This window comes from Caretta caretta, chromosome 2 (assembly GCF_965140235.1).
Source record: "Caretta caretta isolate rCarCar2 chromosome 2, rCarCar1.hap1, whole genome shotgun sequence".
Classification (NCBI taxonomy): Eukaryota; Metazoa; Chordata; order Testudines; family Cheloniidae; genus Caretta; species Caretta caretta.
Genome location: NC_134207.1, coordinates 27,864,425 through 27,891,563, shown reverse-complemented (window position 1 = coordinate 27,891,563; position 27,139 = coordinate 27,864,425). Strand labels below are relative to the sequence as shown.

General features: G+C 38.0%; 1 protein-coding gene across 7 annotated transcripts in view; it reads right to left on the bottom strand.

Moving 5' to 3' along the window:
- The window catches only part of TRPS1 (transcriptional repressor GATA binding 1), a 251,949-nt gene that overhangs the window by 174,614 nt on the left and 50,196 nt on the right, over nt 1–27,139 (bottom strand). For all 7 annotated transcript variants that reach the window (XM_075124967.1, XM_048841520.2, XM_048841521.2 and 4 more), the window contains 2 exons: nt 15,116–16,245; nt 4,754–5,357 (listed from right to left, as the gene is read on the bottom strand). In XM_075124967.1, coding sequence (XP_074981068.1) covers nt 4,754–5,357; nt 15,116–16,245 — 1,734 coding nt within the window. The remainder of the gene's footprint in view (nt 1–4,753; nt 5,358–15,115; nt 16,246–27,139) is intronic.

Genomic DNA, 27,139 nt, shown 5'->3' with positions numbered 1-27,139 from the left:
TTACATATGTTTTATATGAAATTACTGCAAATGGGCCATAAAATGTACAACACTTTCAGAAATGGACGACATTAGAACACATTGTGGTCAGTGATCTTATGCATGCATGTGAAAGTGTTGCAGTAACATCCACACATCCCCTTGTGCACAGATACCATTATATGCAAAATAGGTCTGTGTGTAAATTCCTAGGATCACGCTGCACCTCTGTGTGTCTACACTGTGGAAAACTTGGTACTGCAGCATCAAAACATAATAGAAGAGGACACTTCATTTAAAATCAGTTTAGGAAAGAGTTCCTACTGTCCAGAATCAGAGTTATCAACGCACTAAACAATGCTGCTTGGTTGATCTTCTGCTGGCTGCCAATGTTCCCTCCCCTACAAAAGGAACATTTTTGCATCTCAATAGACTTCTCCAGTATCAACAAATCTTTAAACTATAAATTCAGTTACTCTAAGGAAGAGAGGGTTAACATCTACAGTGTTCCATGCTGAGGAATTTTTTATTTATTTATTTGTATTCCCATTTACAAAACATACAGATAGCCTGTAAATACAGTTACTGGAAACATTTTAATAAAAAAATAAAAATTAAAGCTACACCGAGAAGTGTAACAAATCTCTGAGAAAGATTCACTCACACATGAACAGTCTGAAAACTCTCTCTAATTGTCTGGGGGGCAGGAGGTCTGCCCACTATCTATACGTGTTTGCACGTGCATTGTACAAACCATCATTGTTACAATATCTCAGTCTCCTGAAAGGATCCAATCAATTTGGTGTTTCAACCACTGAAAATAAATGAAATCCTACCCAACCTTCTCCCCTGAAGAATCTACTGAATGACACATTGTGGGGGGCAGGTGGCCATCACAGGTAGAATGAGAGCAACAAAGCAGCATATAGGCATGTTATAAAACATGAAACCTTACAAATGTATTGTACTTATGAGACAATTTTGTTGACAAATTATAGTATATAAAATTTTCCACCTTTTTTCAATCGATTTTTTATTATTTTTGACATTATAACCACATGTCAACCATCAGAGAAACACTGTAAAACAAACACCTAGAAAACTTGCTTGTGATATTATCCTCTATTTGTTTTACTGCTGTTGGATAAATACTATACCCCTTGCATTAGCTGATTCTACAACAAATTCTATTTATGTACAGTGTTATCTATAAGCATTCCCCCATCAGCTGTACTTAAAAAATTATGGGACTGTGTTTCCAAAGAGTACACTGAACACCATACAATACATAGCTCGCAACACAAACTTGCATTATGTAAATTTCTTCCCAGAAATAATCATTGCTATGTATATTCCATATGCATTTATACACACTTTTAAAACAATTAAATAAGCCAAATTCCTTGATCACTTAAACTTCATGCACCACAACTCAAAACAGAACAGAGAGGGAGTGAGCAATGGGAGTCACAAGGACAAAATTCTGCCACTGGTTTACCATGTGACCCTGGGCAGGTCTCTAAGCTTCTCAGCGACCCAATTACCTCATCTGTAAAACGTGTGAATAGCACTGCCAACCCAGTCTCAAAAGTGAACTCCAAAGATGAAAAGTGAAAACTATCATTATAACTGTTAAAATCATTTCAAAGCTTTCTTAGTAATTGGGAACCACTGGGGGGAACACAAAATTAGACACATGCCATTTCTCTCCTTTGATCACATCACATATTCAGTGCTTCCAATCGGTTCTCCCCAGATTAGAACAGTTTCGTTCATGTCCGTTTTTCAAAAACATGAAATGACAGTCTCTGTCATCTAAACAGAATAATACAAGTGTACAAGTGTAGTGTAAATTTTGCCTTTTTGTCAACAAGTGGCCCTAGCACACACAACTTTGAATTCAACTACTGATATAACTTCAGAGACTTGTACCAGCTGGAAGCACTGGTTGGGGCATGCCAGCTTTTAGTACCTAAATCATCGCTTCACATTACAGACGTACATTTTCTTTTCCTTAAGAGGACAATCAGGTAAGTTATGTTCAAACAATAAAGAGCACTCTTTTTTTTTAATTCACTGGATACAATCAGTGTTGACTAGAAAAACTTTAGCTGTTTGGAAATGAAGAGTAAGCAGCAGAATTAATCTAAAGAACTCTTCTGCTTAGATCAATTGATGTTCTAATCCTTCAGAATGTTAGCAGCAAAGATGCCTTTGGGTGAAATTCTAGCCCCGCAGAAGTCAAAGTTTTGTTTTTGACTTTAACAGAACCAGGGTTTCACTGTACAATTCCGCACACAGGGAACTGAATCAGGAATGTTGGGGGTTCTTTTCGCACTGACCCGATTCAACTCTGAATCTGAATTAGCACTAAACCCTCACGTTACATTCGTCCCCAGAACTCCCAAAATGAAGGCTAAAGTCTCACTATTTCCTTCTTCCCTCAATAGTTATGAAACATAGGTATGTCTTATGATGTGTATGAACTCTGTCCAGCATGTTCCAGGAGTCCACTGACATAATGTCCGACTAAAAAGATGACTAGTTGACATAAGCCCCCTCTCCAATCTTCACAGAAGAAAAATGGAAATGTGAAAATAAAAAGAAATGGTGGCTGAGGGAAAGACATGTTCAATTAGGTTCTGCGTCTAGTGGAGTTCAACTATTGTTGGCCAGAACTGTTTTTAAAGGTAATTCTTCCCTGAAAGGTGCCCACATAGTTTCCCTAATCAGTGCAGACTAAGCCTAATCTTTTACCACAATCATTTTACAAACTATGTAAAGCAGAAATTGGGATGTAGGCTAAAATCTTAAAAAGCGGGTACCTAAACCTAACAACTGAATCCATATTTATGCACTTAAATAAGCAGACTGCGTGTTCAGAAGACAATGATTTCAGAAGTCAATGGGAATGGCAGGAATTCAGCACCTCTGAAAAGAAATCCATTGAAATCCATTGAAAACCTAAACGTATTAGCACCTTTCCATGAAGAACCTTTAAATATATATTTATATTTGAATTTCTTGTTGCGCCAACCATAAAAATTGGCCAGCATAATCTTTCCTCCTCTGCCTTCTCCGGGGTAAAAAAATAAGGTAAATAAAAAAACTAAAGTGGTATTATATTAAGTTTTCAGGCGCAGCCAGAGGAGTATCAGTGGACTTCACAGCGCTAATGCAGCACGTTATCAGATTCCTTTGCATGTTGTTTTTTTTAAATAGACAATGAGGTTTAGCCTGTGCAAAACAAATAAAATTTAGTCTCAACTGGCTAGCCTCCCAGGGTAAAAGTGGTTCCTGTGGAGATAGCCAACAAAAGGTATATGCATGGCTAAGTCCCACTAAACAGAGCTTAAGTGGGATATAAGTGTCAGATATATATATATATAAGTGGGATATAAGAGCTTAAGTGGGATATTTACCTTCTGTCAGGGTAAATTTCACCTCTAATCAGGATTTTTTTAAAAAAATACTGATAAACAGAGGAGAAAAGAAACTCATGTACTATATATGAAGCTCCCACACACAATTGTCCCAAACCCAGATCTGCGCACAGAAAGCCTTCCATGCACTATTCAAATGATTAAGCTGAGAGATGACGCCAGTGACATTTCACGGCTTTATACAAAACATAACGCTTTGGTTCTATTCAGATGCATGAAGCTCTTAAATTATAAATAAATGATTTTGAGAATTAGCACAATTCTCAAGTTTTAGACTCTACTAACTTAAACAGCTCAAAAGATTTTATATATATATTATAGAAAACTACTGCAAAATACATTTGCATTCTCTTTACTCTTCTGACATTCATATTGTACTGGATTTATGATTCTTAATGTCCTTAAAGAGAGAATAAAGAAAAGTAGCTAATCATTATTTCCATTCTCAAGACCAGCTGAGTTTCAAAATCCCCTTTGTATGCAAACTGAAAGCAACTGCAGCAACTTTCTAGGAGTTCAGATGAGATATGACACCTAGTGAAAACCCAGTGCTGACTCAGAGAGAAAGACAGTTATTTCCCCAGGCCACTAACCTCCCCCCTCAGCATTAGTGAGTTATCTGACACTCAAACTTCCTTCACAGGGAAAAGCACATACAGTAAAAGAGTGAAGGGAAGCCTTTTGTATGCACAGGTGCGACATGTTCCGAGAGAGAGAACTAGTGCAGTTTTGTTTTGAGGATAGGATGAGAATGTACAGTAAGATACAGAATTTCTGTCTCTTTTGACATTTCCTCAGTTCCTTTTTTTTTCTTCTTCTTCTTCGACAAGCCAACCAGACAAATGTCTAAGTTACATGTTTTAATTCCCCCTCCCCAATTACATTTCTTTATTAATATTTGACTCATATTTCACATTTTAGCTGTTTAATACTATGATATCTCACTTCAGTGTGCGCTGTCACCCCATCTCAAAATTTAAGAGGTGATTAGACGTGTTAATATAACAGATGTGCAGCCTTCTGGGATTCTGAACCTTTCTTCGCCAAATATATCAGATTCTTGCATAATCAGCAGGAATGATTAACCAAAATTCAGTCAGAGCTAATAGCAAAGACAAACAAACGATTGCTTCCTATTGCATCTGGTACATGTTTTATACAAAAGCTTGGGAACTATTACCTGCCAATTTAGCCCTAAAAGTTTGAATCCTTTAGACTGATTTTAATAAAGTGTCCTTGAAAATAAACCACCATTCCAAACCTAGAGAAATGAGTAGTTGAAAGTAAACATGATATGCATGCACTCATTGTAACAAAGGAAAGCTTCCTACCCGTAACAGGGACTGGGATTCGTCCTTTGATTTGTTATCGCCTGACCCAGGATATTGATGAGTGAGTGGTCCAGATTTCTCTCCGCCTCCTGCTGGCACCCCCTGCAGGAATCCCTTGGTCTCAACAGCCAAGCCATAAATAGGCCGTGCAAGGTGGGCAGCTTCTACGTTTGGACTATCCCTTAAAGGCTTTGGCTGTTCTTGGCCAACAGACACTGAGGGCAGGAGGCCTAAGCTTGTTTGTGTATATGATGGGCTTCCCCTCAAAATGTCTGTTCCTCTCCAGGTCACACTGCGAAGATCATCATTCGAGCTGTCAGTCCAACCTTTCTCCTTGAGCACTTCCTTATCTTCTAGCTTTTCCCTCTTCACTATGCTGTCAGAAATGGGCTCCCCCATTTTGGGGTCTGGATTGATCAGACTGTAGACCTTTAGGTCAATTTTGGGCTCTTCCTTGATAGCAGACATGCCATGACTGTCTTCCCCATTGGCTGTACTGATGTCCATCTCCTGACAATGCACAGTGTTGAAGTGCTCTAGTAGTGACTGAGTGTCAACAGCTGTAAAGCTGCACTGACGACATTTGTAGCAGTTATGTACTCTCCTGAAAGAAAATGAAGATTATTTTAATATCAGAGTCCACTCACCGTCCCCTTTCTTGTACCTGCATTTTTCTCAAAAAATATATGAGGAGGTAAGAAACGGAATACTTCCAAATCCAGAACCTGAAGTGAAATTATCTGGCACATGTAACTCTAAATAAAGAATGTGGGTTTATTTTTGTTGTATGTGGGATAACACAAAACTAAATCCAGCTGCTAAACACCAGAACAACTGGTTATCAATGATCTTCTAACCATTCATTCAGACTCAGTCCTGTCTTTCTGAACTCTACATAATTTCATTGCAGATTTTGTATGATTTTTCCTTTTGATTTGAATCAATACACTTTTCACCTCCTATTTATTCCATTGTGACATTTTCCCACACAAAATGAAACACAAGGGGACATACTTCTTTCTGATACCTAATTAAAAGCCACTTTGTATAATGTAGTCCTGTACTAAAAAGTTCCTATTTAATAGCTTAAAAAAATTCCTTTGCCTGTCATCAATTTTACACCCATTTAGTCAATGAGGAGGACTTTGGAGGAGAGCTCTAGTTAACTTACAGCTAAAGATACTTCAAAGGATAAGAGTTCTTGAAACAAGAAACAATTCTTATTTGTTCTCTATAGAAATTCTAAAAACTGTTTTGAAATGAGACTGCTCTTAAGGCCACACAAAACAGCTGATTGTGTCCTTATATATTGAATTCTATTGTCAAATGCAGAGGCACTTTTGTAAAGTTTGAGAGGCTTTCAAGTAGGGAAGCAGAGAACATATGTGAATTCCATTAAAGTCTGCTAAAAGGTGTGGAATATGTTGGAATAATAATGTGCATCCCTGTTTTCATTATAAGTCTATGCAAAGTACTATATTAGTAAATCATGTAAACCATACATTACTACATTGGAACAACATGTTACCAGTTTACTGTATATCCCATAGTAACAGAATACTCTCTATGAGCTAACTACGAAACATTTATTAGGTATTAATTATTATTATTTAAACTACAATAGTGGCCAGAGTCCCCAGCGAGTATTGGTGTCCCATTGAGCTAAGCTCTATATCAATGAAGAGTAAAAGACAGTCCCTGCTCTTCATCAAAATGTATATCAATCTGTAATTCCTTCTCCTTACAGATACACTTAAACATACACACCCTATGCACTTAGAGTCACTCTAGTGACTCTAGCCAAGGTAGAAAAAATGAGCCCTTGACTGCCCACACTGGACAAAGCTTATATAGGAAATCTGTTACTGCCATGACAACGTCAATTGTTGAAAATTAATTCTTTCAAGGCTAAATCCTGGTCCCAATGAAGTTAATGGCAAAACTCCCATTAACTTGAATAAGAGCAGCATTTGGCTCTTAGATTTCAGAGTAACAGCCTTTTTCTTTCGCAAAAAGAAAAGGAGGACTTGTGGCACCTTAGAGACTAACCAATTTATTTGAGCATGAGCTTTCGTGAGCTACAGCTCACGAAACCTCATGCTCAAATAAATTGGTTAGTCTCTAAGGTGCTACAAGTCCTCCTTTTCATTTGGCTCTTAGTTCATCTGTATAGCAGGAATAGTACACAAAATGTCCCTTTTTAGGTCTGATAGTGTAGGAGAAATAAATTGCTAAGCTTAAAAATGAATCTTTCTTTGACAAAATAAACCATATGCTATTTAAAGTATCTGATTTTCATGAACTCTTGCATGCATGCAGCTCTGCGTATGTATTCAAGTATCAAGAGCTGTAGTGCTTGTGTAATATCATTTTCTCTGTTTCACTTGCAGTATTATTATATTCAGTTTAGATAACTAGATGGGCTTCCTCAGCCTCCAAAAAATTCAGTAAATTATTCTGTATATAGCCTAGTGCCAATGGAGTCTTGTTGTGGGCCAGAAAACAGTGGGTTAAAATCCTGGTCTGGCTGTATTGTCTCATTCTAAACTAGCTTTTTATTGAAATCAGCCCATCTCTGTGTGCTACTAACTTAATTCTTTTCTGAACCAAGCTTAATTCTGTTTCTGAACCCAAAAGAGAGTGCTATCTGATCAAAACCATTTAACAGATACAAAAAAAGCCAATTGGGGGGGGGGGGAGACTAGTCATATAAAGGTGGAATATCTTCAGAGAAGTTTCAGAGGAACAGCCGTGTTAGTCTGTATTCGCAAAAAGAAAAGGAGTACTTGTGGCACCTTAGAGACTAACCAATTTATTTGAGCATGAGCTTTCGTGAGCTACAGCTGATGAAGTGAGCTGTAGCTCACGAAAGCTCATGCTCAAATAAATTGGTTAGTCTCTAAGGTGCCACAAGTACTCCTTTTCTTTTATCTTCAGAGAAGGCCAAGTTCGACACGGGTTAGTTATCTAAAAAGCCAAGTTAAATAAGATACCATTTGGGATTAATGGCCCAACCCCAATTTACTCCTGCCTGAAAGTTTATCAATCCTTTGGGAGGCAATTTAGCACTAAGTGTCTTTTGTTTAACTTGGCCATTTGAATGGCTAACCCCCTTTTCTAACTTGGCTCCTTTCTACAGATATCACACCTTCAGGCAGCTGATCTTTTTCTGTCTAACTTGGCTTTATTAGGTGCATGCTAAATATTTTTGATCCAGATTGTATATACCACCATTATGATACGAATGAAACAAATAAATGTACAGTATAGCAGCAGCCAGACAGGGATTTTAACTATATATTATAACTAAGGCACGGGCCTGTTTAAATGCACTTTTATTACTCTGAAAGCTTGTACATTTTTAATTCTTTAGAAAGGGTGGGGTTTTTCCACCCACAGAAAATTACATGAGGATTTCTTAATTTGCCTGTGTATCTTTTTATACAAATACCACCCAGTGGGAGTGGGAAAAATTAGGGCCTTTTTGGACAATAAAAAGATAGAATAAAAGGTAGAATAAAAAGATAGGCTCTTTTAGAACATACCCTTTTCTAATCTACATAAAAGAACACTTCTGATCCCAACTGGATAGCTCAATACCTCAGACTTGTACAATAGTAGTAGATATACTGGACAAACCAGGATTTGGCCACAGATCTTAAACTAAATTTTCTATACCCACCAACCGAAAATTGAGTAACTGTTGAAAGCTGCATACATGTGAATAATTTAATCATTACGGATCAGAGTACAAATTTGGCCCAACACAAAAAAGCTACATGAGCACATCTGATTTTTCTTCCTAGCTTGGCACCAGTCCAGGAAACAACTTGAAGGGCTGACTTGTTTGTTCATTTTTAAATCAGAACTGAAATCTACTATTTGTTCATAATGGGACAAATTCCATAGTAGTCTGTGAAGTGAGCCCCAAAAAGCTAATCAAGAAAGTTTAAAAGAAAAGCAGTTTGCATAGCACGCAATATAATAAATTGATTTAGTGTTTCAAAAGTGATCATTACCAACTGGATGGTGGTTGTACCATCTCAGGCTGTGATCTTATGAGATAAGATACAGCACACAGCGTCAGGGTTGAACAGTATTAGGATGAGAGACTTCCAAAGAAAAGCGAGGAGTAGAAGAAAATGGTGTTGGTGAAAAAGCAAGTACCACTCTTCCTTCTATGGTCAAAACAGAAAAATGGTTTTTCCCCCCACCTTTTGGCAACTGAACTCTGAAGGTTATTAAGTTGCCAAAAAGCAAAATAATTTTGGTTTCAGATATTTGATCTTTCAACAAAAAACATGCAAAAATTACGAAAAAAAAAATGTGGTGGGAAAAAATATAACTTCCTTACCTACTCTCATTTCTACAGTAAACAACTTTTCATCCAAAGATCCCAAAATCCTCATATCTGAGTACATATTATCCATGCAGAAATTGTTTAATCCATTACAGTAAAACACACCTTTAGAGTACACTGCATAACTGAAGCTCTCAATGAAATGTAAAGAATATCTCCTGATTCTTCAGGGGTACAATGGGGTGTGAGTAATAGTTAAATTAGTACCAAGTGTAGCGAGAGAAGGTCGGTGAGGTAATATCTTTTATTTGACCAACTTCTGTTAATTAAAGAGACAGGTTTTCAAACTACACAGCTCTTTCACCAACAGAAGTTGGTCCAATAAAAGATTACCTCACCCATCTTTTCCCCTCTAATATCCTGGGACCAACACGGCACGAACACAGCAAACAATAGAAAATGTAGGACAATTAGCCATTTGGAGATCTATTTAAGTAAGCACATTTTAGGCAGGTTTAAACACAACTACACTGACGTACAATGTGATTCATTAACTTTGAATTCAACTGAACAGCCTACAAATTACATGTGAAGGAAAAACTGAGTGGTGTGAAATTTAAGTATATATTTCTGTAGGGAGACAACATGAAAAGCTAATTATTCTTTCAAATTCTAATGTTGTCAGTAATGAAGGGCTGCCAAGGTCTGCACTGCAGATGGATAATACTGGAGGACAATGACACAAAAATAATATTTAAGCAAACAGACAAAAATGATATTCCAGATGTACAGCCAGAAAGATGCAGAAAAAAAAAAACAGGATGCACAGTATATACCTGTGATTCTTGAAAGTCATTGAAGATGCACACACAAGGGAGTTCATGGACTCAACCATTCAGGCAGGTTCCAAGCAGATCCACGGCATTCAGTATTTGCCAATGGTAAAATTAAATATGGGAATTGAAAAACCCCATTTCTGCCCATACAATGCATAATTATATATTTATAGTTGGGATACATTCAGCTTCTTAGTATATAAATTGCCAGCAGCAAGTTTTGCTGTATTTTTCCTCACAGTGGTGGAACTGAGAGTAACTATCACATTATTTTATTATATAATAATAATTATATTTCCGTATGAGGAGAGATTAATAAGACTGGGACTTTTCAGCTTGGAAAAGAGATGGCTAAGGGGAGATATGATTGAGGTCTATAAAATCATGACTGATGTGGAGAAAGTAGATAAGGAAGTGTTATTTACTCCTTCTCATAACGCAAGAACTAGGGGTCACCAAATGAAATTAATAGGCAGCAGGTTAAAACAAATAAAAGGAAGTATTTCTTTACACAACGTACAGTCAACCTGTGGAACTCCCTGCCAGAGGATGTTGTGAAGGCCAAGACCATAACAGGGTTCAAAAAAGAACTAGATCAATTCACAGAGGATAGGTCCATCAATGACTATTAGCTAGGATGGGCAGGAATGGGAGATGAGGTGGATCACTTGATGATTACCAGTTCTGTTCATTCCATCTGGGGCACCTGGCACTGGCCCCTGTCAGAAGACAGGATACTGGGCTAGATGGACCTTTGGTCTGACCCAGTAGGGCCATTCTTATGTTCTTATATATCTGTATCTGTATCTCTCTCTCTCTCTTTATATATATGTATGGAATACATGGCTGTGTGGCATAAATACTTTCTAGGTCTAAAGTCTTGTTCATGTATGAGGAAGTCACAAAGAACATCAGCCCATTGATTAAAATCTTTACATCACACCACCATGTGCTCTATGGGGATGTCTAGACCGCAATTAAAAACCCACAGCTGGCCTGTGCCAGCTAGCTTGCCTTACAGGGCTTGGGCTCCGGGGCTGTTTCATTGAGCCGTAGACATGTGGGCTTGGGCTGGACCCTGGGCTCTGTGCCCTACAAGGGGGGAGGGTGTCTAATTGCAGGCTAGCTATACCTTATGTGTGCCACCTAATTCACAGATACAAATATGTTTCAGAAGTTGATCTTTTTTTCTTGGAATTATTCTTGTATCTTTTCACCTGTACATCCAGGACCAACTATATAGGATTCAGAGTTGTAGCCGTGTTAGTCGGTATCAGCAAAAACAACGAGGAGTCCTTGTGGCACCTTAGAGACTATCATCTGATGAAGTGGGTTTTAGCCCATGAAAGCTTATGCTCAAATAAGTGTGTTAGTCTCTAAGGTGCCACAAGGACTCCTCATTGAAGGTAGACATGGAAGTTGTATACCACTATATAGTAAAAAACTCCTCCCTTTCCAAATGGAATAGCCCCATGCTTCTATCCTATGGGATCAAAAGATAATGTGTATTTAAATAAAATTACTATCTATGGAAAAGTCATTTTAGTTTTTTTTAATAGATTCTAAATAGTTGTTATACTCTTTTCCCCAGAATTAAACTACAGATGTGTGATTTTATAGGAGAAGGGACATGAAAAATGAGAACAGTACACATTTTTAAAGTGAGACGTGTCAGAAATTGGGAGATGTTGAGGGAAGGGAGTTGTGATTCTAGTTATATGACATCTACAAAGTACATGAGGGTGTGGTGTGCTAAAGGTTTAGAGAATTCTTCACAAGCTTTTCAAATAAAGGAGCCTAATTTTAGGTACCCAAGTCCATATTTAGACCTTTAAAATCTCCTGATTTTCAAAAATACAGAGTACATATCAGTTCCCACTGACATTGGTAGGAGCTGCTGGGTGTTGAGCATTTTTTTAAAATTAGGCCACTGATTTAGGTGCCTAATTTAAGGCACTCAGTTTTGAAAATTTTGTCCTCTCTCCCTCCCTTTTTCTCAGGAATAGGCATTTTAATTGAACGTACTTCTTAAAAAATTAAATTACCAGCTGCAGCAAAACAATTTTTTTCCAGTAGAGAAGCCATGTCAGCCCATGAAATACCTAAAAATAAAATCTTTAACAGCTTAAAAAAAAAAATCATGCCATGCCCCAGCAGCAAAGTGCTGCCCATGGAGTTATACAACATGGCCCAAAGCTGACCGGATAATAATATCTAGTACTTAGATACTACTCTTCATCTTCAAAGCAGTTTACAAACATTAACCAGTTAATCCCCACAACATCCCTGTGGCCCACTTAAATCAAAAATCGGGCACTGCATGCTGGGACCTGTAGTCTCTGGAGGCTACAGCCCCAAATTAAAGACGAGCAATCTGCTCCATTTTTTTATGGGCACCCAACATATTGCCAATGTGGCCCTCTGTGGGCAATGTTTAGATGCCCCTGTTTTAAGCTCTATTAAAGCACTATACTATAGTCTGCCTTCGTTACTTTCTCAATGTTTTGGAATCTAGTAAATGCATCACAGGCTCTCATATATTTAAGAGAGGTCTGAGACTGGATCTTCTTTTGTCATCACTATAAATGGCTTCTATGCAAAAATCCTTTAATGGTGATGGAAGTCCGGATTTTCTGTGGTTGTCACTGACTCTTTGGTCATAAATGTTTAATGTATTTAAGATTCTTTACTTAATCTTTAACCCAGTTTTTCCAAAATGTATAACAAACTGTTCTTTTAAAATCAGAGAGCCAAATTCTCAGATGATATAAACTGGCATAGCTTCACTGAAGTCAATTTCCAACAGCTGAGGATCTACCGCAAAAGGTTTTTCAGGGAATTGACAGCCATAAGGACATGAATTGGGAGACTGGCTCTTTCTATCTTCATATAGCGATGCTAACACTTAAAAATAAATAAAGTGACACTTTAGACCAACAACATAAAAATAATCATCTGGAAAAGTATCTTGTGGGATGGCATCAACAGATGAAAGCGTGCCTGCTCCCAATTTGAAAGGAATTAGGGCTGTCAAGCGATTAAAAAAAAGTAATCGCAATTAAAAAATTAATTGCATGATTAATCACACGGTTAAAGAATAATAGAGTACAATTTATTTAAATATTTTTGGATGTTTTCTACATTTTCAAATATATTGATTTCAACTGCAACACAGAATACGAAGTGTACAGTGCTCAGTTTATATTTATTTTTTATTACAAATATTTGCACTGTAAAAAACAAAATAGTATTTTTCAATTCACCCACTACAAGTATTGTAGTGCAATCTCTTTATCATGAAAGTTGAACTTACAAATGAAGAATTATGTATAATAAAAACCTGCATTCAAAAATAAAACAATGTAAAACTTTAGAGCCCACAAGTCCTTCTTCAGCCAATCGCTCAGTCTACAAGTCCACTCAGTCCTACTTCTTGTTCAGCCAATCGCTCAGACAAACATTTGTTTACATTTTCAGGAGATAATGCTGCCCGCTTCTTGTTTACAATGTCACCTGAAAGTGAGAACAATCGTTCACATGGCACTTTTGCAGCCAGCATTGCAAGATATTATGTGCCAGATGCGCTAAAGATTCATATGTCCCTTCATGCTTCAACCACCATTCCAGGAGACATGCAGCCATGCTGATGACGGGTTCTGCTCGATAACAATCCAAAGCAGTGCGGACCAATGCATGTTCAGTTTCATCTTCTGAATCAGATGCCACCAGCAGAAGATTGATTTTCTTTTTTTGGTGGTTTGGGTTCTGTAGTTTCTGCATTAGAGTGTTGCTCTTTTAAGACTTCTGAAAGCATGCTCCACACCTCATCCCTCTCAGATTTTGGAAGACACTTCAGATTCTTAAATTTTGGGTCAAGTGCTGTAGCTATCTTTACAAATTTCACATTGGTATCTTCTTTGCATTTTGTCAAATTTGCAGTGAAAGTGTTCTTAAAACGAGCATGTGCTGGGTCATCATCCGAGACTGCTATAACATGAAATATATGGCAGAATGCGAGTAAAATAGAGCAGGAGACATAAAATTCTCCCCCAAGGAGTTCAGTCATTAATTTAATTAACGCATTATTTTTTAACGAGAGTCATCAGCATGGAAGCATGTCCTCTGGAATGATGGCCAAGGCATGAACAGGCATATGAATCTTTAGCACATCTGGCATACAAATATCTTGCAATGCCAGCTATAACAGTGCCATGCAAACGCCTGTTCTCACTTTCAGGTGACATTGTAATTAAGAAGTGGGCAGCATTATCTCCAGTAAATGTAAAAAAAAATTGTATCTCTTAGCAATTGGCTGAACAAAAAGTAGGACTGAGTGGATTTGTAGGCTCTAAAGTTTTATATTGTTTTGTTTGAGCGCAGATATGTAACAAAAACCCCCACATTTGTAAGCTGCACTTTCATGATAAAGAGATTGCACTACAGTACTTGTTTGAGGTGAATTGAAAAATACTATTTCTTTTGTTTATCATTTTTACAGTGCAAGTATTTGTAATAAAAAATAATATAAAGTGAGCACTATATACTTTGTATTTTGTGTTGTAACTGAAATAGATATATTTGAAAATGAAGAAAAAAATCCAAAAATGTTTAATAAATTTCAATTGGTATTCTATTAACAAAGTGGTTAATCACGATTAATTATTTTGAGTTAATTGTGTGAGTTAACTGTGATTGATCAACAGCCCTAAAAGGAATACTAAACAACAGCAGAATGTCCTTAATCACTGCATTGTTGGAATTGTGATGGAAAATATTACAATAAGGTAGTTAATAAGAGTACTGTACTATAAAGCATGAAAGAAATAGACCTATAGACAGTCTTGGGAAGAAAAACATTTGGATTCCCTTCATAAATGAAGATATCAGCTTTCTGGCAGAAGGTAGCTAGAAGTATTTCAGATGGAAAACAGCACAGCAAATCTCAAATATGCAGGAACCACAGCATTCACACAAGTCCAAATTTTGCTCTTAGGTGCACTGGTTTAAATCTAGAATAACTCCATTGACTCACCTGGAGTTTGACCAAAGTAAATGTGAGTTGGATTTGGCACTATGTAAACAGATACAGAGATACACCTATATGTATTCCCACTTTGATCTAATTTCGAGTTTCTTCAGTATACTAGGATCCCTGACATTTCATAGAAGTGTTCAGGGTTTGTTTGTTTTGTGTGTTACTATATGTAATTTTAAAATTCACTGTACCTGTAGTGTCGAGAAATCTCTTCTTCCACCTGGGTAATAAAGTCACATTTGGTACATGAGTGTTCTTTGTTCTCTTTGAGAGTCAGTGGCCCATCCATCCCTTGAAGGGTATTTGCTTCTTGTTTGACATCAGATGTCTGGGCTTCATGTGCGTTCTCATAATGAAGCAGGAGAATATCTACATCAGGAGTGGAGAATGAGCATTGATCGCACTGGTGTTTGACTCTAGAGCTTCCTGTCACCCCAGGAGACAAGTGCAAGAGCAAGAGAGCACAGTGGGAACAATTACTTTTTCTGCAAGCAAACGGATAAGTAATATCTCCAAGGTGCTTTTCTGGGCTGCAGAGGCCCCGAGGACAGAACTGACAGTGTTTAATGGTACATTTGTGAATGTTGTGTAGCTGCTGATAATGGCGGAGAAGTGGGCCCACCACTATTACTTCTGGGCCATGGCTCTTTGAGTACCTAAAGTCACAGAACTGACAGTTGTAGCTTGTCACAACGTTATCCTCTGCTCCTTTGCTAGAGAAGTCTTTCTTTTTTGCCACACTAGAGCCCTTTTCTGTCTTTGTTACTAGCTCCCCATCTGCATTTTTGGCTAGGTCATTCTGATTAATGACAGATCCCCTAGAAAGTTTATCATTTAGATCTGGATGAAGGCTTCCTGATTGATTTCCCCCATGCTGTTTGCTGTAATGTTCTAATAGTTTGAGAGAGCTGAATGATTCACAGCTGAAACTGCAAAATTTACACCAGTAGTAACTGGTGGCATCTGTATCCTTTTGTCGAGAAGAATCTATGGGTTTGATAGGCACCGAGTATCCAACTGGTGTGTTGTCTCCTGCTTTTACGGTGATTTTGTCCTGCCACTTCCCCAAGTCTCCAGAATCACATGATCGAAGAGTAGGACTGGATTTATTGGAGTTTTTCTCTGAAGGTTTCCCAGATTCAGAGGAGGGAAGGACGGCTTTCATTTTGTTTGGGTGAGTCTGTAAGAAGTGTTGCTCTAGTTCATTTGATGAGTTGCCCATGTAGGTGAAGTTGCAGAATTTGCAGCGGAAGTACTTGGTGTTGCCTTGGCAATCTGGAGTTTTCCGTCCAATGCCGATAAAGGTTCCACCTAAAGTAACCTATGAAAAAAGAATGAGATAATTTTAGCTGTACTGAAGAATTATTCAAAAACCAAATGGGAAAAAAAGGAATCATACAAAAATTTAAGGATAAATTTTAATAAGATCTACATCACCAATGCCTCATTTGTAACAACTATGTCATAAAATAGTAATAAAACCCTTCACTTCTGCAGCACTTTACATCTGAAGATCTCAACGTGCTTTATGAAGTTGAATAAATATTGTGCCCATTTTTCAGTTGTGGAAATGGAGGCACGCATACGTGAAAGAGACTTACCCAGTTTCATAGAGCTGGACCTGGATATCTCTTGGCTAATTCCTATGTATCTTCTGTACTTATATGGCCACCATTATTGTTGCATTTGTGCACATCACAATCTTTAACTCACAACATCCATTTTAGGTAGGGAAGTACTATTATTTCCATTCTACAGATGGAGAATTGAGATGCAAAGAGGCTAAGTGATTCACGCAACAACACACAGGATGTCTGTGGCAGAGTAGGGACATGAACCCAGCTCTCTAAAGTACCAGGTTATTACCACTGTACCATCCATCCTTCACTGCTCTAAAGTAAAAGTGGCAAAGAGTCCTGTGGCACCTTATAGACTAAAAGACATATTGGAGCATAAGCTTTCATGGGTGAATACCCACTTTGTCAGCTCTAAAGTACTACCCCATCTTCCTCTTTAAAATCAAGCTAATATAGATATCCCTCAATAGGAGACTTTTGTGAGTGTTTTAGCTGAGTGTGGAATACAGGATCAGGCACCAAGTCTTGATCTGCCAATATGACAAAGAATTTGGAGTGGAAGTCAGTATTACAGCACAAGGAGTACCACAGTTTTATGAATCTGAACGCACAAAAATGAAATTTGAAAACCGAATTCAGTTGACTGTGCCTGATTACATCCACTCCTTCATATAAAGAGCATTCTTACAACAGCATCCAGTATCCACTGAGACTCCTTTTTAGAAATATGGGGGTTGCTCTCTGAACTGAAAGGCAATTTTCTCAAAGATTACTCAGTGCAGACATTCTCCAAGGAAATCTTCTGTTCTTTTCCTATTAAGAGCTCTAACTCAGTAAAATAAGGATGGAAAAATTACTGTAGAAAAATGGCATGTGGCAAAGAAAGAAACTTACTACACCCAAAATCATGACATCACTAATTTAAAAAAAAAAAAGGTAGGTCTACTTAACTGTTCTCATGATCTATGAGCACATGGATTGCAGGAAGGAAGGAAGCAAGGCTTCCAGGCTTATGTTATTAAAATCTCTGTTCTCATAGCAGGCAGTCCTGCCCTTCCCATGAGTGCACCACACCTGCCTTGTGACATCATAGAGAGATTTGCTGCTCCTGTACAACTGGTTTGATGGCCAAAAAAGGAACCGAGGAGGGAAGGGGAAAAAGTCTCTCATGACAAAAATCTCACCACAGCTTTACTTCTTTTCCTGAATTATAACAATTACACAATATTCAGCAACCAATTACCTTTTACACCCACCCACCCTTCACCCAGTTCACCCTTGGTATACCATTCCAAATAAGCAGAGATGTCGTGGAAGCTTCCATGCGGCAGTGGCATGCCTTGGATTTTTCTGTGTGAGAAGGGCTTTAACAAGGGCGTAGAACGTTTCGACACACTCCGTGCAGGCTCAGATTTTCATTCCCCCAACTGTTAAGTGAATTACTGCTTTTCTCTGGGATTCAGTTGTAATGCATTAGGCAAATGGTGTAATTATATTTTTCTTCCCCTCTTCAACAGCTGTGCCACAGAGCAAGCATGTGATCACTGCTCATTCAGAATCACACCATACGGAAAGACTCAGACATACAAAGAGCACGACATGTAAACATTTTAAAATGCATATAATATAAATGCCTTTTAGCCATTTAGCTTGGAGTATAAGATGCTATGCCTTGTATGCCATCAGCACAAAATACATATAGTGAGTCAATAAGTTGCTAAATCATGGTATAAAGATGCTTTTCAGCCTCTGATTCTTGTTTTAAAGAAACATGATTTCAATGAGCTGGTTAAAACTTTTTTCTGATAAGCTGAAATGAAATCTGTGTGTGTCTGGCAAAGTTATTTAAATAGATAACCACGAGATCGAAAGGCACCATGGTATAACCAGGATTTAACATTACTATGGGGCTTCAGAGTCCCAATTTCAAGCTAAGAGTTTGGCTCTGAGGAGTTCTTTGGGAGGGAGCAGTTTTGGGGGACTGACTACTGCAGAGGGTCATTGGTTCCTGTTGCTAAAAACAGGATAGCAAAAAATGGAGGCAAAACATGCTGGGCCTGATCCGCTGAAGTCTGTGGGAACTGCAGCTACTCCACAGGATTTGGCTCATTTGGTCCTCATCCATCACGTTATTTCAAATGTTCAAAGTTTCGCTGATGTTCAGTGAAACATCTCTGCCTTTAATGTAAAGGGGCATTGAAGGAATTAAGGAAAACAGAAAATAACAGCCACTCTGTGTGTGATTAACTCGGTTGCAAGGAGATCTGTTTTTTCATTCAGTGTTTGTTTATTTTGCTCTTGCACTGAACAACCAGCCAAAATACTTTACCTTAAGTGGCTTTTATGAGTAAATTCATCCATTATTCTTATGAGTCCATCTAGAGAGCCTACAGACAACAAGTCCATCTTTGCAGGGCAGGCGCCCTTTGGACATCAGTTAGGAAGCAGGAATGACAATAAGCCCAACTGATGCTTGTTGCTAATTACATTGGAATGTACATTGGAAAAACATATTAATCATATCAGTATTTTACCCAACAGAGTAGCTGTAAATGAATATATTTTTGTAACTTTTCCTAATCCTGATGAATGCCCTACATAGCAAGTTCAGTATCCCATGCTAACCTCCTTCTCTGCAACGCAAGGATAAAAGAGAATTAAGAATTTATAATATATCTTGTGCTTACTAGTTGCAACAGAGGGGAAAAAAATCTTTAAAACACTGGAATGTAACTGATTACCGATTGTTGGACCGGCATTTCACTGAGTACCCTACCACAATTTAAAATAATGGATTCCATTAGCAGAGGGTATACGTGAAAGGTAACATAAGGTCATCTTAATGTTATTACACCCAAAAGTCATTTTTCAAGCGCAGAAAACCTATTTAAAGCCTCCACTAGGGTCATCAGGTAAAGGAACAAGGAAACTAACTTCCATGTAGCAAGGCTAGCAGAAGCACTTGAAGGAAAGTAGTAATGATATAAACTAAAACTGCCTCAGCTTTCAGCCAGCCGAATTTGGATGAAGCCTATCCCATTTGCCAAAGCGTTTGGATTCGTGTATTCTACTCAAGTCTTGGCTTGACTTTCAGATTTCTCAGTTACATATCATATCTCTATGTAAGGACAGCAAATTCTCTCTCTCTCTGTGTATATATATATTTTCCTCTTGCTCTCTTTCCTTTTCCAGGGAGAATGGAATAAAGGGGAGAGAGAGAGAGAAGGGGGGAGGGGGAGCGAAAGAAAACATACTCCATCCATATTTCTCTGAAATTTCAAGGTGATGGCTAGCTTCAGGTACTTACTCCAACAGTTCATTCCCATTCCCCTCACACCCTCTGTGTTTTACTTTCTAACCCATGCGTTCCCTGCCAGCACAAAAATCACAAGGAAGAGGACAAAGCAACACTAAAAAGCTGCAGTTCTAATAGAGCTATGGAGTCCAACTTTACTCTTCCCACAAGCAGGAGTGCAGAGTGAGCAGGGCTGGGATTAAAAAAACATCCTCAAACCTATGGCTCCCAGGCAGATACACAGAGGGATGACTCACATTCAGCATTCTCCTTCTGTAGCAGGCCCTCCTTAGGATGGAAAAATAGTTTAGTGACTAGAGCAGTGGACTTGAACTCAGGAGTCCAGGTCCCATTCCCACCTCAGCCACAGATTTCAATGGAAATTACAGGCCTAAATACCTTTGAGGATCTGAGCCTGTTATGGATTAAACTGAAATAAATCCCATTAGTAAGGATCACTCATCTAAAGCATCTAAAAATCCAAACTCTTTTTAGTTAATAGTTTAATCCATTCATGAACGTCAACAATTATCAGTAGAGTTCAGTCTTAAATAACTGGCCATGCTAACAGGCTATGACCAAAATCACCATAGGGATTCAGTTCATCTCTTCAGTAGAATTAAATGTGTGCTTCTTTTCCATTATTGTTAAAAACAGCCAGAAAATATAAAAGAACCTGATAAGAGGAAGTTTGATTTTGTTAAATGTCAGTATTCCTTACATACGGTGTTGTTGTAGCAGTGTTGGTCCCAGGATATTAGAGAGACAACTTAAGTCATCTTAGATCTTGAAGGATTGAGGCTACCCAAACGAAAGAGTAGAGAATGCACTTAAAACTGTTCTAGATTGTAACCAGGTGTATGAAACACTGGAGAAACAAGGTGTGTGAAGTAATATATTTTATTGGACCAACTGTGGTTGGCAAACAAGACAAGTTTCAGAGCTCTGTGTAAGCATGAAAGTTTGTCTGTCTATCTCACCAACAGAAGTTGGCCCAATAAAAGATATTACCTCGCCCATCTTGTTTCTCCAGTGTTCCTTACAAATGATTACTACTTAGAACAGTTTTAAGTGCATTCTTCACTCTTTTGGGTACTCTCAATCCTTCAAGATCTAACTTCCATAGCAGCTACAAGCCTCTGTGTATATTTAGTATACAAAATGTATTAAAGGCCTTCTGGGGTTTTCCAATATAAAATGTATTCCTAGGTAGTTTTTAAGTAACTAAGGTGTTTATATAGCCTCAACCATTTGGTCATTAGATGTGCAAAACATCTGTATCTTTATTTTGCTCTTACTCATCATTATTAAGATAATTCATTAGAGCATTTACTGGGTGTTCTATAGAACATCACCTGTAGCTGGGGGAAGGTTTTTGCCTTGTTTTTACTGTACACTCTTTTGTACAACTGGGCCACCCTTCTTTCATGTGCTGGTGTTTTAGAATTTTTAACTCCCCATTAGTCTAATAATTACAGCAAGGGAGTGGGCATCAGAACTCCTGGATTCTAGTCTTGGCTTTGCAACCTTAGCTAAGTAACTTAATCACTTTGTGGCTCAGATTCCCCATCTGAAAGATGGGCAGTGTTTGGAGATTTCATGTTTTTAATATGCTTAGATCCAGTTGAAAAGCACTTTACAAAGGCAATTTATTTATAAAACATTTCTGGTAGATATTTGAATGTATGTTGCCTTTATTTAAGTCTCTAACTCTTGATGATGTCATGACCTATTTAGCGTTTTAGAGGGTTGGTTGGGGTTTTATTTTGTTTGTTTGTGTTTCATTTTTTAATTATTATAGGATGCATGCATCCCTTGTTTCTTTTTTATGGAAGAGTATAAAGATTTTTTCAGTGCTTTTAAATCTAAGAAGGTGTTTTTATTTGATTTTGCTGACCCAGAATACTCTCCCTCACAACTTTACTTGCTTTTCTCGTTTCCAAAGCCAATCCTGAATTCATTATTATGGCAAATGGCTTAGACTATTTTTCTGATTTAACAGAACAGCAGTCTACCAAGGAATCCATAGTATCTGCCAGTTACTCTCTTTATCTATTTTAGAAAGCAAATTCTTCCTGTAGGAACTAATGTCCTACATGCGCATAACACTCAAGGATTGATAGTGTAAATTCAGCCTCTGCAGCCATGAAATCCTTGGGTTCTGGTGTGATTGTTGATTAGGATGCACATGGTCATGGTGATTTCTCAAAAACTGACTTTTGCCTACTTGCAACTGGACCAGGCAACGAAGTTGGAGCATCAGATGTAAATCAGTCTTCATTTCTGATTACCTGGGCCACATTTCAGTCACTAACGAGGAGGTGAAAGGCTGTAGATCCCTTACCAATCCCCTGTACTATCCAGTTTTCCATTTGCCAATTACTCTTAATCTTCTAATCCTAAAATATTTTCTAATGCTCCTGTTTATCCAGTTGCTTTGTGCAATATAGCATCCAGAACATTTTAACAAACCCACACTTATGAAGTTCTTCATGTCATGCAGGCCAGGACAGATTCTTGGCTTTAATGCTTGTTTCTATAAAACCACCCTACCCGTTCCTTAAACTCCGAGAGGAAGAACTACCTCTCACAACATGGAAGAATCTTTAGGGTATATCTACCCTTTGAATTATGCACTAAAATGGTATTAATGCCTGTGCAGGAAGAACAGAGTTGTGTTAGCGATGCTAAGAGCCCATGCAGTCCCCAAGCTTTCTGTGTTATTTGCATCTCTTAAGCAAGCAAGCACCTATGGGGGTCACAGTCACTTGAAATAAGCATGCTCTTCTCAGGATTGATTCCATTCCCATTAAAGTCAGTGGGAGATTTGGCATGGACTTTAAAAGGTAGTAAGATCAGGCCTTTTTTTTTTTTTAAACAAAAGTCTGACAGAACCACAATAGTTTTTAATTTAAGGCCATCAAGCCAGGCTCTGTTAAAACAATGGGAGCCAGTGACACTCAGAAACTCTTAGAACCAGGAACTTGGTTTGCATTTAAAGTACTGTACAACAATACTTAACACCAGAGAAAATATAACACACCATGCCCTTCTTCATACCCTTAAAATATATTTTAAATTATGGGACAGATTTTTGGCCGCTGTAAGTTAACATAGCCCCATTAACATCAATGCAGCTACACTGATTTACACCAGTGAAGGATCTGGCCCCATAATTTTAGAAAATTTTATTTTCTGTGCTTTTCTTCTTTTTTTTGTTGTGTGTTTTTGTTTCTGTCCTTTCAGCTTATATCTAAGCGTCTCCTTTATTTTTATTACTTTTACCAGCTCTCTTCATCAACAGACATAATACACCACTGGCGAACACTAGCATAAAGACTAAGATACAAGCAGTACATCAAAAAAGGAGAGACGGTAACAGAGCCTGTCTCAGAACACTGAAATGGTACTCCAATCTATAGCACTTTTATACGACTGTAGCAATAACCTTTGTTTGAACTAAAAATGCTGATCTAAATATCTGTTCTGCAGCTGGTATAATTTGTCCTCAAATGCTTTGATTGAGACAAAGACTGAGGGGATCATAAAGATATCAGTTTAGACGGCATCTTACTTTGGGGCACAATGTCTCAAGGTCTGGCAGTTCTGGAACGTATAGCTATTTTAGATACAAATAATCATTTTTAGAATTTACTATCTTAAGCACTATATATTTAGAAAGCTCTCAGTAGATAGGCTAGTAAATGCAGAGATTCCATTTGAGCTAACACTGGGTATGTGTTTTGAAGATGCAAACATTCTGAACCAGACTGCAAGACCTTAACTCGTATGAGTGAGCACTCACAAGAGTAGTCCAATTGACTTCAACGGGTCTATTTGTGTAGATAAAAAAAAAATTCTCCTATTGATACACAATTAATATTACCCTATGTCAATGTTACCAAGTACTTATTTATATGCACAAATACAATATTTTGTATTAAATCTCAAGAAAATAACTAATATGTCATTTGTTCTATTCATGGTGATGGGGTCATCCTTAATTTTTTGAAAACCTAATGTCATGACTGTTGAAAGCTAAATACAGAGGAAATCCGGATTCCCAGATAATATGCACAGTAAGTAGACATATCAGACTGCTGCTCCACTTCAGCCTACTGTTCATTTGGACTCAATCTAGACTTACTCTGACTCTCATGGAATAAATCAAATTACTGAGATGCATTGAGAGATATGGGGTGACAGCCAGACCTCGACAAAAAGAATTCTAATAGAGGACACCAGGGAAGAAAGAGAAAGGCCACTGGCTTCTATAGCAACTATGGAGAACAGTAGATTCATCAGAGCCAACCTGTGTTGTGTTCTGGACATATCCTTGAGGTGTTCAGTGCACCCAGATCCAATTAGAGCACATTAGAGTGTCATGCCATTCAGCTGTCAGAGAAAGACCCCAACCATGCAACAAGTTCCTTGTGGTGAGATCTCTGGCACCTGTGTAAAGTACCATTTGCATCAACAGATTTCCCACATGATTGCTAGGACCATCTGCACAGAACTCATTGCAGTATCAGGCCAAAAGTGACTATTTTCAGATCTAACCTATGTGCAATATTTTTAGGAAAACCTAATCTTTCAAATGGGAGAAACAAAAGTATCAGTTTGGCCATTCACAGGAAACTGGATCAGTTCAACTGATACCATAGGGCTACCAAGATGCACAGTAGCGAAACAGGAGCTCACAAAGTAAAAAGAAATGAAGAAGCTAATGAGTGCACAAAGAACTCTGATCCAGCTGGAAGCTAAGATTTCACAGTCAACAATCAAATATTAGAATTGTGGGGGGATATCCAAAGGCAATAATGTATATGAGTTTGTACAGAATTTGCTCCTGGAAACAGCATACCAGGACACACTCATGCACAGCAATTCCTAACCAGACCAATGAACAAAGTACCACTTCCATATTTTAGGGCCTGGTTTTGGAATAACTGAGCTAAATGCCAATAAACCCTAGAAAATCAAATTTAGATCAGTTTCTCTAAACACAAGAGAAAGTTAAAATCCAGTTAAATGAAAGTTTTCATTAACTGATGTCAACAAGCAACATAAAATTAGTGATTTTACGGGTAGCTCACCTAATGTCCAAGATGAACTTGAAAAGCGGTCAGTTAAGCAATGTATTCAGCTCATCATTCACATCCACAAAAATGCAGGAGCTTTAATCGTTATTATTTACTCTTTAAACGCTAGTAACAAATATCAGAATCAGAAGGCAGATTCCTCTTGAAAGTGGATTATGCTACTAACACAGTGTGATCACTGTAGTTATTTACGTCTCCAGTATAGATTCTGAACACATTTGTAGAGATTCCTTTGTGAAAACTGCCAAAGCTACTAGTGGAAGCCATAATGATCAGGAGGGATGTCAGCTACATTTATATCCCCACAAACTGATCAAGCCCTCTTGCTCTTAACTCCACAGCTCCCCATCTAATCCGTATATTAATGACATTTAAGAGTGGAGAATAGAAGAGATTATTAATAATAGAACTACTGGTTCCTACTGGATTGAATCCTAGTTACGACAGCACTGACTTAATCCCCAATCACACCGCATACCTTTAATGTGAGAAAAAGGTCTGCTCCCAGCCTCTGATTAGTCTGTAGGATGGTCACACAACAGAATGCTTCGTCTGGACGCATTAGATAACAATTAGGAAACACTTTCAACAGCTTCTTATTAACCAATGAAACTTGCCTCCTCAGTCAGAGCTGTGTTTAGTGGTAATATCCACACGGAAAAAAAAAACTAAACAGACTAAAGCTGGATAAGTTCCCCACAACTTTGCAGAGCTACAGAACTGTCATAAATATAAAGGGAAGGGTAAACACCTTTAAAATCCCTCCTGGCCAGAGGAAAATCCCTTTCACCTGTAAAGAGTTAAGAAGCTAGGATAACCTCACTGGCACCTGACCAAAATGACCAATGAGGAGACAAGATACTTTCAAAGCTGGAGGGGGGGAAAACAAAGGTTCTCTCAGTCTGTGTGATGCTTTTGCCAGGAACAGAACAGGAATGGAGTCTTAGAACTTAGTAAGTAATCTAGCTAGATATGCGTTAGATTCTGTTTTGTTTAAATGGCTGATAAAATAGCTGTGCTGAATGGAATGGATATTTCTGTTTTTGTGTCTTTTTGTAACTTAAGGTTTTGCTGAGAGGGATTCTCTGTGTTTTGAATCGAATTACCCTGTAAGGTATTTACCATCCTGATTTTACAGAGGTGATTCTTTCACTTTTTCTTCTATTAAAATTCTTCTTTTAAGAACCTGATTGCTCATTGTTCTTAAGATCCATGGGTTTGGGTCTGTGTTTACCTATGCAAATTGGTGAGGATTTTTATCAAACCTTCCCCAGGAAAGGTGGTGTAGGGTTTGGAGAGGATTTTGGGGGGAAAGATGTTTCCAAGCAGCTCTTTCCTGGTTATATATCTGTCAGATGCTTGGTGGTGGCAGCAATAAAGTCCAACGGAAAAAGGAAAATAGTTTGTACCTTGGAGAAGTTTTAACCTAAGCTGGTAAAAATAAGGTTAGGAGGTTTTCATGCAGGTCCCCACATCTGTACCCTAGAGTTCAGAGTGGGGAAGGAACCTTGACAAATATAAAATGGCTACCAAGACTAGTGGAGATTAGCAAAATTAGAGGAGAAATTAATTAAATGGAAATCAGCAAAACTGAGCACTCCATTTATCTCATGGGAAGATATCACTCTGATAACCGCATGAAGCTGATAAGGCACTTGTCTGGCAAAACAGCAATGTGCTAACAAATGTTTTCTAAAATTCATATTGTATTAATCTCCCAGAAACTGCTCAACAGAATGTACCCAATCCTATAAAACTAGATATATCTCAATGAACTAAAGAAAAAGGGGGGAGGGACAAAGCATTTAAAAATTGCCTCCCCAAATTACATCTCATCTCTAAAGAAGCCAAAGACATCTTCCTCTTCATTAAATATTCTAGACAAGTCAAAGCCTACACAGCAGTAAGACCACAAGGTTCTATGGTCTGAATTACGTACATCCTTACTTCACAAAGTCACTGTGTTTTACAAGAAATAATAAAGGAGTTTGTGTACCTGGACTTGAAGCCATATGTGCACCTGTATTTTGGGGATGAAAGTAGGATAACAAAAACATATTTCTAAAAGGTTGCACAGAGGCAGGTGTTGCTCGTGTGATATGTTTCAAAACAGATTTGATTTTTTTTCCCCCACAAGCCCTTGCAAACGGACCTAGTCCATATCAGTCTAAAAACTGATACTGGATTTTTCTCTATTCTCTTTCCTTTTTCTATGGTGCATGTTGGGGGGGAGGGGATGTT